The sequence below is a fragment of the Lygodium microphyllum genome, chromosome 20 (assembly GCF_053477565.2).
Source record: "Lygodium microphyllum isolate KBCC chromosome 20, Lygodium_microphyllum_v1.1.10, whole genome shotgun sequence".
Lineage (NCBI taxonomy): Eukaryota > Viridiplantae > Streptophyta > Polypodiopsida > Schizaeales > Lygodiaceae > Lygodium > Lygodium microphyllum.
Window position 1 is genome coordinate 88,311,091 of NC_141154.1, and position 12,485 is coordinate 88,323,575.

Genomic DNA, 12,485 nt, shown 5'->3' on the forward strand with positions numbered 1-12,485 from the left:
TTAATATTTTATTGAAACATGCTTCATGGAAAAAGAAAATGCTTGCTTGGTGTAACGACTTCAAGGATAGTGCTCCGCCTACTCTACAAGTGTGATTATTTCTTTTGAATACTTTGATGCTGCGCTTATGTCTAAATTTGTAGAAGTAAATCATGGACATCAAGTATACTTTGTATAAAGCCAGGATGAAGAGGATTATTCCATAGATCTTGGACAACAAATCAATGAGAATCGACCAATTGCAGTGCTGAATTCTTTGTCTCTTCAAGGTAATGATGATGGTGAAGTGGACAATGGGTTCTATGATGAGAAAGAGGAAGAACATGAAGAGGTTAATGACCAAGATGAAGATCATGAAGGTAAACCATATGAAGAAGACCAAGCTTATCAGCAAGTTGATGCTGTAGTTGAAGCCAATGTATATTGAGATCACTTGATAAGCGATCAGCCTTTTGGACTATTTGAGGAGGAATATGCGCATGCTGAAAATGAAGACTCTAAAGTTCTTGATCATGCTTATGATGGTTTAGTTGAGGATATGCATTAGTTCACACTCAATCAGGAACTACATCAACTAGAAGAGGAGTTGAATGCATACGATCATGGTTATGAAAACTTGGATAATGATTTTGATGATTGGTATGCTGATAATGAGGATGTACATGAGATTCATGATGGTTATAATATGATGGATGATGGATATGCTTATGGTGATAATTATGGGGATCTTTCTTCCTACCCATTTGACTCGGGTGGTCAAGATTATAAGTTTGATGATAAATCTTCTCCTCTTGATCATTATTATGATGGTATACCTTTTGATCTAGGAGGTTTTGGGTAGGATTTTGCATCCTCATTAGGCCAACATCCATATTGGGGTGCAAAATCTTTTATCTTTCAAAGGTTTATTTGGCTAAAACTAGTCAATTTATCTCTTGTTCTATTACAGAAAGTTTCTAGACAGCATACTATTTTGGCTCAATTTCAATTCTGATCTGATTACAGAAGAGAAATACCTATGTGGACTGCAAGTATATCCGATGAGCTTTCTTTTGATAGCAAGTTGCCCATTGTTTACAGGCGTCTTTTCTTAGAGTTATGGTGGTTTAGTTTTGAGTTTTATCATTTCAAATGGATGTTCGTATGGTCTATTCACTTTTCTACTTCCGATTCCATCCATTACTTGGTACATATTAGTGCATTTCCTATTTTTGTAGCCCCTTGTACCAGAGTAGTGCTCTCCTCTATCCGTCTTTTTCCAGTCTTTATAGTTTGTTTTTTAGGGCAAAAACCTTTGTGGTGGGATGGATTGTAAGAAGCTGGGAAGAATAAGGATTTAGTATGTAAATAATATTGATGTTCTGCCATGTCACACTGACATTGGTATAAAAGGAGAGGACATGTAATTTTTTAAATCTTTTGACACATTAATACATTACTGTCCTTCTCTCTCCTTGCTTACAGCTTCAATGGCTTCTTTCTCTTTTCTATCTTCTCTCCTATTCTAGTCTTTCTCTCTCTTCGTCACTCTTTCTCTCTTTTGCACTCGTTCTTCCCTCTTCTACAGTCTTCTCTCTCCTCTTTCGCTCTCTCCACTCCACTTCTGGAATAAGTTGAGTGGATGGAGCAATATGAGAAGTGTTGTTATTGGCTACTCAAGGAAATTGGTAATTTTTTGTATAAAGATCACTATGACCGGTATGTCACAACTCTCATTGAGATTGTATGTATGTTATAAAATCAATTATTCAACGCAAAAAATTAATGGTTGCAAATGAATGCTTTGTATGTGAACAAGCGGATCACATGGCAAGGGATTGTTCTAATAGGTAGCAAGTGAAAAGGCTGAAAATAAGAGAGATCGCAATGGAAAAAAGCCCCAAACCTTGACTCATTTGGTTCGTGATGTGTTGACAAATTAGCTTAATGATAATGCTACATAACTTTGCAGAGCTTGGCGTAAGATTAGAGATCAAGATGCATTGATTACCTTTGGTCCTAGTGCAGATTTGAATTTTATTTCTATAGACATGGTTGTCCATTTAGGCATAAGAGAGGATGAGATGGATCCCATGGGAGAGATTGGTATGGCATGTAAGGAATATATAGAGCTTGTCACTTCCATAATCGGGAAGCGTCGCTTGTAGATTCAGTGTTATGTAGACAAGGAAGAGTTTTGTATAGCACAATTGGAAAGATGTGATGTATTACTTGGAATACCTTAGTGCCATCACATGTATGTAGTGGTTGATATCCATGACAAAGTTGCTACTCTTCGTCAAGAATCGCATGGTGGGGGACTCGATTGAGTTGCTATACCAAATACACACCATACACGCAAAAGGAAGCTCACTTAAGAACACTAGAAGAGAGATGGAGACCAAAACGTTTTCTTGCTGGTTTTTTTTTTCATCTTACACACAATACAATACACATAAAGTATATAGATAAGATACAACATAAAGGAAAGTCACCTACTAAGTCAAACAATGCATAATTGACTATACTAATCGACTGGCGCTATAACTATGTCAGTTGTAGATAGGTGCAATAAACTAAATACAATAAGTGATAAGTCAGTGGCGATGCGAGAATCTTAATGACTACCAACATACTAAGTATAGATATGTAGACTCATCTAGCCATACGGTTCATCATCAATGTCTGCACGTGTTGAGCTTGCCATCTCAACACTCCTCAAGCTCAATTGTATCTTTGCAACTCCAAGTAAGCTTCGAAACTTTTGAAGCTTCTCTGGACCTAATGTCTTTGTGAAAATGCCAGCTATTTGATCTTGTGTGTTGACATATACTAAGTCAATCTCTCTTGCAAGTAATCTTTTCTCTCACAAAGTGGTAGTGCACCTCAATGTGTTTTTTCTAGCATGGAACATTGGGTTCCTAGCTAGCTGTATATTGCTCATGTTGTCACAGTGAATGACAATTGGACCATCTCCCTGCACATCCAAATCATCCAATAACTTCTATAGCCATACCACCTGCAGCTATAGTATCACCTCTATACTCAGCCTTTGTACTCAATAGAGCAACCGTAGGTTGCTTTTTGTTACTCCATGTAACTGTTGTACTACCAAGGAAAAACATGAATCCGCTAGTAGATAATTGCTGCACTACTCAATCTTTGTATTCAACAAAGCAACCGTATGTTGCTTTTTGTTGCTCCATGTAACTGCTGCACTACTCAGCCTTTGTACTTGATAAAGCAATCGTAGGTTGCTTTTTGTCGCTCCATGCAACTGCTGTACTATCAAGGGAAAATATGAATCTGCTAGTATATCTTTTGTCTGACATGTTACCACCCCAATCTGCATTTGTGTATCCAAACACATGTACATCCTTATCTGCCTCATAAAAAATTCCATGATGTAAAGTGGACTTCACATACCTCAATATGTATCTAACTGCATCCAAATGAGGCTTTCTAGGCATCTGCTTAAACTGACTGACAAGGCTAACAACATAGCTCAAGTCTGGCCGTGTGATAGCCATGTAAATGAAACTCTCTACTATCCTTTTGAACATAGTGGAGTCTTCTATCTCATCCCCAACGTCAACACTCAACTTGACATTTTGCTCCAATGGTACTGAAAGAGGCTTACATGCCATCATACCATACTTGGATAACATATCCAAGCCATTTTGTCTTTGGGATAGCCATATACCATCATCGCATCTGATGACCTTAAGACTAAGAAAGTATCTCAACTCACCAAAATTTTTGATCTTAAACTTTTTTTTTCAAAAAGTTCTTAACTTCAGCAATTCCATTGTCAGTGTCACTTTGTAATAATCAAGACATCCACATAGATAACTATGATGACCAAACTTGTATCCCCCTTTCTCACATAAATTGAGCGATTGACATAAAAAATATAAAAGTCAATATTGACAAGATACTCCCCGATCTTGTCAAATCATGCTTTAAGTGATTGCTTCAGCCCATAGAGTGCTTTCTTTAACTTGCACATATATGTGGGATGCTCTAAATCCTCATAGCCTGTTGGCTGCTTCATATACACATCTTCTTGCAATTTACCATGCAAGAAGGCATTCTTAACATCCATTTGCTGCGAACTCCAACCTTTGGTTGCTGCCAAAGCAATCACGTATCTAACAGTTACTATCCTAGCAACTGGGCTGACGGTATTTTCATAATCTATGCCATATGTTTGAGCATAACCTTTTGTAACCAACCTAGCCTTATACCTGCTAACCAAACTATCTGCATTATGCTTGATTTTGTAAACCCACTCACAGCTAATAGCTATCTTGCCCTTAGGCAAGGGTACCAAATCCCAAGTCTTATTGGCTTTTAATACAGCCATATTCTCATTCATTGCTACATCCTAATGAGCATGACCAATAGCATTCTCAAAACAAGTGGGCTCAACATCCTTAACAACCTTTATACCATATAAGTATAATGATGAGTTACATAACCTTCAAAGCCAAATCTTTTAATAGGGTATCTAACCTTACTAGACCTGCGTATCATTGGATCGTTTAGTAGAGCCTTTACATTACCATGTGTTCTCTGTACACCTCGTGTTTGGACTGAAGGAATACCAAGTTGATCATCCAAACTCTTCGAACTACTAGAATTTCCATTAAATCTCAAATGACTAGTAGATGCATCACTACCATTGGAAACTTTCTTATTCTCTTTGTCTTTAATAGTAACACTTGTAGATGTATCTGAAGATGTGGGGCTACTCCTTAGTCTCCTAGACCAAGGGCTAACTGTAAATGTAGTATTGGATGGTGTTTTTGATTTACTAAGGCTCCATGATTCTTGCTTTTCTTTTTGCACATAACTATCATGATCATCATCATCGTTCAATGCATTACCACTAGATGCATATCAATTGCTTCAAAACTAACATCTTTGCTTACTTTGAATTCACTTGTGATAGGGTTATAACAATTATACCCTTTCAGCCCTAAAGAGTATCCGATAAAAATACATTTTTTAGCCTTTGGATCAAGCTTTTTTCGTAGCTTATCTGACATAGGAACATATGCAATATAACTAAATACTTTCAAGTGTGACACATTGGGCTTATTGCCTGTAAAGCATTTTTCGGAGGTTATCTCATGAATTGTAGGTGTGGAAGTTCTGTTCTTAATATAGACAATAGTATGAACAACTCCATACCAAAAATATTATAGCATATTCTTTTTAGCTATCAATGCTTGTGCAACTTTTGCAATATGCCTATTTTTTCATTTTGCAATTCCATTTTGGTGTGGGGTATACGTGTAAGTAAACTATCTCTTTATCCCATGAGACCTCAAAAAGTCGCTAAACTCATTAGAGAAATACTCTTTCTCTCCATCTGATCTCAAGCACTTAACTTTCAAACTTGTTTTTATTTCAATAGCAACCTTGAAAGTTTTGAAGTGCTTAAATACATCTACATGGTAGGGTTACTCAATGTTGGCTTCTTTTCTTCACCTGAAACAAACTCATAAAGTCTTTTTCAATAAGAAAGTTCGTTACACAGAACTTCCATGATGGGTAGTTATTCTTGTCTAGCTTCTCAACAATGGGGTTTCCACTATTCTCTGTTATCATCAAAAAAATGATATAAAACAATAAGCAAGTCTTTTGCAACCTTTCACAACAAGTATAGAACATTACACCAAGTAGGCCTTTTTAGTGACTGGTCAACAATACATTCAATTTGCAACCTGTTCGTAGATAAGACTTATGTTTTCTTTTTGGCAAACAACTCAAAACTTACAAATTTGAAATTTGTAACTTGTGCACCCACTTTGGGCTGACACAGCCAAAATTGTGATATACCTTGAAACTGTTGTTAGCAACCTTGTGTGTCTAAAACAAGGTACGAAATGGCCTTATGTGCACAAAAAAGCAGTGGGACGACCCTAAAGGGCTTATGTGCAGAATATATAGTGCTATGCTTACACACCATATCTCACAACAATTTGAGATTTTTGCTTTGCCTTGCTTCTAGTGTCACCACATACACTTAGACCAACATAGTGTAGGTTGCAATCAGCCCCAAATATGTGATTTGTCTGAATATATTTTTGCCTCAGACCTGCTGGTTATGAAGATTAGCATCCACTTTACCATGCTCAAACAAGCTTCTCTAAGCTTTACATAGCATTGCTCCTCCTTCATGAGCAATAGAGTGCACCATTGGATGACTTAAGCTGTCCAATCCTTCCCATAAAAAACAGGCGCAAAAATTCCAGTTCCACGTCTGTATTTTGCTGCTCATACTGAGCATGAATGACATCATACGTAGGCTCTAATATATGTTCTTGATCCCTCGAGCAACCCCTAACAAGCTCTAACAGTTCCAGAGACTCAAACTGAAATGCATACCTTTTACATGAGGTCAATGGCAGCCTGCTTTTTCAAGGGACATACTTTGTCTTTAAGCTTCAGGGTCTGCTCCACCATTGCCATCCTCTAGAGAGCCCATTCATGGCTCTGATACCATGTTAAAAGTCAAAGAGAGAGGTTGGAGCTAACACATAGTGAGAAGCCATCTACTCTCTCACGTATATTCCATTATGTATTTTTTCCATAACTCAAATGATTGTTTACAACCTAAGGTCACAAGGACCATTCACACCAAACAACTAAGTCCTAAGCACTGACTTATTTAATGTCCGCATCATGTAGTACAGCTGGACAATTCAAGTGTCGGGTACAATCATACCAAAGACAGAAAGATGAGCTTGAAGTCTAACACCATTGGTATACAGACTGGCTTGCAATTCTGTAAGCCAAACTTCTCAAGAAGTTTACCAATGTATCTTGACTGTGATAGCCCAATACCTCTAGCATCATGTATGAACTGAATGCCCAAGTAATAATGCAAAGATCCCAAGTCTGACATGTCAAAAGTTTGCTGCAAATTTTGTATAAACACTGAAATTTGATTAGCATGTGTCCCTGTAAGCAAGAGATCATCAACATATAGACAAATGATTAGCATGGATCCCCCCTCTTTATATACGTAAAGGCTAGACTTAGATGAGTTGTTTATGAACCCTTGGCTAAGCAAGAAAGCATCTATCTTTGCATACCAAGCTCTAGGAGCTTGTTTCAAACCATATAAAGCTTTTTTCAGCTTGCAAACCAAGTGTTCTGATCCTTCAACTGCAAAACCAATGGGCTGTTGGATATATACTTCCTCATGAAGTTTCCCATGTAAAAATGCAATTTTAATATCCAACTGATGCACAGTCCATCCATAATGAGCAGCCAAAGCAACCACAGACCTGATGGTCGTCATGCGGGAAGTAGGAGCAAATGTCTACTCATAGTCAATGCCTTTCTTCTGTGCATAGCGTTTAGCCACAAGCCTTGCCTTGTATTTGTCAATCGATCCATCTGCATTTCGTTTCAGCTTGTAGACCCATTTTGTTCCAATGGGTTTCTTCCCAAATGGCAAAGACACTAAATCCCATGTTTGATTCTTAGTGATAGAATCCAATTCCGCTTTCATTGTTGCCATTCAATGCACACTTTGTTGTGCATCCTCAAAACATTCAGGCTCTTCATCATCAAGGGTGCTTGCTACCATAACAGACTCCATGGTATGTGCAATATCATGTATACGAGCTTGCTTTCAAGTATGACCAGCCATGGGTGCATCCAGATGACTATCTTTCATAGTCTGTAAATACCATCTAGGCATTTGTTTTGCCTCTTGACTGTGCATAAGCTCTTGTTGAATTTCAGTTTCAGCACTTTGCTGAATATTTAGATCAGCCAATGGCTGATTTTCTGCATTTTCCAAAGGAGTAGCTGGCTGAACATTGAGTTCACTTGCTGAAACTCTAGTTGAATCACCAAATGTAATGGGCAGTAGTCCTTCAAATACATCACAGGCAGCCTAATATGTGTCTAAACCAACCAGGGACAATTCTGATTTTTCATCAATTAGTACTTCCCTACTGACAAACACCTTTTTAGAAATAGGATCATAGAGTCTGTAGCCTTTGCTTTCACTACTATAATCCACAAAAATGCATTTGACAGCCTTGTTATCCAACTTTTTTCTGAGTACTTGTGGAATGTGTGCATATGCAAGGCACCCAAATGTACAAAAGTGTCCAATAAAAGGTTTCCGATTGTTCCAAGCCTCAAAAGGTGTAATTTTCTTCAAAGCTTTGATGGGGCATCTGTTCAAAACATGGCAAGTACACATGACGGCTTCCATCCAAAAACTGTGAGGCAAGCTCTTTGCCTTCAGCATATATCTTGCCGTCTCCATGAGTGATTGATTCTTCCTCTTTGTAACCCCATTCTGCTTCAAAAAAGGATTCAGCATAGAGGATATGTATTCCCCCCTAGGTCCGAATGGAGAGTTTTAATTTTACAAGCAGACTGGTTTTCAACAAGTGCAATAAAAGCAAAAAATGCATCATATATTTCTGACTTTTTAACCAAAGAGTAGACCCAGCAAAATCGAGTAAAGTCATCAATAAAAGTCACAAAATAGTAACATCCTGCCAATGACTTTGTCTGCATAGGCTCACATACATCTGAATGCACTAATTGCAACTTGACTGTTGCTCTAAAAGCAACATCACAGGGAAACAAAAAAAGATGCATTTTTCCCAAAATGCATCCTTCGCACAAGTGCTCAGGAGGTCTCTCCAGTAGAGGTTATCCATCTAGCATTTGTATACGTTGTAAGAGCATCAAGCTGCCTAAGTTCGCATGCCCCATCCTAGCATGCCATAACTCTACCTGTATCATAGCAGGAGTAAGAGTGGATGCCAAGTACGTTGACTGATCAATTGAAAGAGCATCCAACTCGTATAACCCATGACATAAAGTGCCTGTCAAGACTAAAGTCATGTGTTCTTTGTCTCTCACTATGCATCTGTCATCATCAAATGTGACTTGCAATCCACAACGTGCCAAAGAAGAAATAGAGAGCAGATTTTTCTTTATGCCTAGCACAAACAAAGCATCCTATAGGCGGAGAATAGAGCTATCAATGGTTGTGAGCACAATCTCCCCAATACCTCTAACAGGGTATGATGCATTGTTGGCACACTGTACAGACTTGCCAACTGTCTCTGTGAGATGTAATATGTCTAGAAGCACCACTGTCAAATAACCAAGTGCTTTCATCCTCAGTAGAGCTAAATGCTTGATCAGCCCAAGAAGTGTCATAACTGCATGTGTAAAAGCAATAGTCCCTATCTGCAACAAAGGACACAGACTCAGTAGTAGTGGAAGGAACATTAGAAACAGACATTCTTGATTCCTCCTCCTTGGCAATGCGCTTTCTGCACTCAGTAATGTAGTGGCCTGGCTTCTTGCAATAATGGCATTTGTTCTTTTTGGCTTGCATGCCTCCTTGTTTTTTACTTGGGTGCAAACATCTGCTCGAGACTTAGCCAAGCTTCTCGTAAAGAAGCTATTGAACGGATGTGGGGAATGATTGACTGTTGAACTGCCAATGCAATCGGCGACAACGCTTGTGCATCCCGTGTATCCCATGCTTTTTGAGCTGCTGATCTTTGTGGAAGTGGTTGGAGTGGAATAGGCTGAGGTGTTCGTTGTGCACGTCCTCCTAGAGGAGGAGTAGCTGGAGCCACAACTCCAGGTCTAGCTTCTTCTCCACTGACATAATCCCAACGATTTTTCGCCACAAGTACATTCTTCATCATGAAGGACCAAAGTGAATAGTTATTTCCATCCAATTTGTCCTCCTTGGATACATAGGTGAAGACATCTCCTCCCTGATTTGCCATGATAATCAATTACCAAGAGAGGCAAAAGACAATGTCGAAGCGGGGCCAAACTGGAAATCTGAAAATTCCCAGAAATTGCTGGAAATAACTTTCTGCAATTAGTATACAGAGGTGCACTCTGTCAAAACTGTTTGTAATGTATGCAATCCAAGGTGCAATCAGTGTTCAACAACACTGTATCAGCAAAATCCCCAAAATTTCTTGCTTCAGATTTGTTCAAAACAGTCTATCAATGACTGTAACTGCAGTACATATGCCAATGCCCTCAGAAAACATAAAAGCCCCAAAATTTTTGATGAATGTGCCCAAAAAATTTCCATCCAATGTGTCCCAGACACGTTCCTTGAATTCTGTGCCTGCTGCGTAGGAACCCCTCTTTCCAGAAATATATTTTGGAATAAAAGGATAATGTTTTTTTAAAAAAGAATACCTTTGTGATGACGGGCTGTCGCTGATGACAGGCGAGTGTCAGGGAGGGTGACATGGCTGATGTGAGTACAGTCGGGCGGGCTGGACGTCGCAGGCTAGCGGGCGTCAGAACTGCTGTGAGCTGGCATGGTCAAACAGGAATGGTGCAGCATGCAAGGGCGGGCGCTGGTCCAGGTGAGCGCAGGTGGGCGTGGCGTCTGCTGACGGGCGGCACTCGTGGGGCGTGTGCAGTCTGGACTGGTGAGGCAGCAGCTGACGTACGTCTCGGGGCAGACTGGTGTGTGGCACAAGGAGCAATTGAGCTGCTGCAGGTCGTGGCAAATCTGACGGGGCAGAGTTGAGCTGAGGAGAACCTGAGCTTCAGCTGAACAGAGCCAATGCTGCTCTGATACCAAATGTGAGAAGAAGGCAGGATCTAAGCTCAGCACAGAAACTTAGTAGACAGTGTGAGAGTGAAGCACGACACCCAATGCAATAGACTAAAGAGTGTAAACTGAAAGTACAAGGTACAACCTTTAAAACCTTAGGATTGTAGCGGGTGTTCACACCCGAACACGGTAAGTGCTCATAAGTGTGTGTCATAAGCACATACAGAATAATACCATAAGTCTAGGGGAAAAAACCTCTCCTATGGAGAGTAAAAAGTGCCCCAGTATCCTATTGATCACTGACACAACTATGTGAGCGTTGGTGTAAGTGAAATACCCAACAGATTCTTCCCCATCTTTGACATATTACACCCCATGCACTTGATGGATGAGCTTAATGGTGGATTTCATATCATAATTGTGCCCTTGTAGCATGCTAGCTAGGGAATAGACATGGGATGCATTTGAATTGTGATTATAATATTTAATTAGTTCCTTCAACCTTGGCAGTTTTGGTGTGTCTTGGGACAGGGACTTATGGCGTATTGATCCATAAGGAAATTTGGCCTCTAGTAGATGTTGATATATGGTTTTTTCTTTCTTTCCTTCTCTCTCTCTCTCTCTCTCTCTCTCTCTCTCTCTCTCGTACACATATTTGATGTATAACTGTTTTCTAATACACCTCTCTTTCTCTCTCATATAATATCACGTTCTTTTTCTGGTACCTATGTGTAATTACTTGCTAAGAACAATGAATGCGGCTTGCCTCTAGCTAGCATTTAGTGGAATGCATTTTTTGATGACACATGATACTGTCACTACAACATGTCTCACTCAAGGTATCTTTGCTATTGTACAAGGGCAGGCCACGATGTGCTGGCTAAAGCAAGGACTGGTACAGGGAAAACTATTGCTTTTCTGGTGAGTGATTGTCTCTAAAGTAGAACTCCAGTTTAAATTTGAAACTGTTCTTACTGTGGATCAAAGTTCTTCTCTCCTTTTGTTTTTAGTTGCCTGCAATAGAAGTGATATTACGAGAATCATCAGGAGGAAAACATCGAAATCCTATAAATGTTCTTATAGTCTGCCCTACTCGAGAGCTAGCACAACAAGCTACAGCGGAAGCAAGAACCTTATTAAAGTTCCATAGTGGTCTTGGGGCTCAAGTAGTGTTTGGTGGCACTCCAATTCGTAAAGAGCAGACTGAACTTAGTAGACATCCATGTCAGGTATGTTTAACATATCCCCGACTTTCTTCTGCTGTGTGGCTAATGCATGCTGAATGTTGTTTATTGATTTGCCTGCCTAGATACTAGTAGCAATTTTCTTATTATTGAAATACTGCAGTTGATTTAAACGTATCGCTGTTGATAGAGTCGAGATGGTGCTCAAGTCTATGCTCTTAGGTGTATGAGGATTTTATTGATCATGTCTCCTATAGATAATAGAAAGAAGACGAGGGAGCTAGAACTATCACTGAAGAGTCTAAAGGTGGTGGCCTGGTGGTCCAAACTTAGGATTCAGGGTCGTGAGGTTGTAAACCATGTCTTGTTGGGTGCATACTTGATTGGACACATATTCACATAGTGCATTTGTGAAACTCGGGGGCTCTTACCCACTTGAATACACAATTAGTCCTCCTTGTCATAGCATCAACAAGGAGTGCCCTAGTGCGACCAAGCTTCTCTATTGGATCCTGACTGAGCTGGTTTTGTAATGACATGTCCACAGTGACACCTGATTATCAGAACAGGGTGCAGTTGGCAATGTCTTGGGGGACTTACTGAAGTTATCAGCTGTGAAATGCTTGGATTCAGTTCTCTCATTTTTTATGTGCTGTCTTGGGGGACTTACTGAAGTTATGAGCTGTGAAATGCTTGGATTCAGTAATCTCAATTTTTATGCGCTGTGTGCG

The 12,485-nt window shown here is 39.5% G+C and overlaps 1 protein-coding gene across 1 annotated transcript in view; it reads left to right on the forward strand.

Annotated features, from left to right (window-relative positions):
* Positions 1-12,485, forward strand: part of LOC148019117 (DEAD-box ATP-dependent RNA helicase 26-like) — a 71,872-nt gene that overhangs the window by 53,128 nt on the left and 6,259 nt on the right. Inside the window, exons 3-4 of the mRNA XM_087660625.1 lie at positions 11,436-11,491; positions 11,581-11,799. Coding sequence (XP_087516751.1) covers positions 11,436-11,491; positions 11,581-11,799 — 275 coding nt within the window. The remainder of the gene's footprint in view (positions 1-11,435; positions 11,492-11,580; positions 11,800-12,485) is intronic.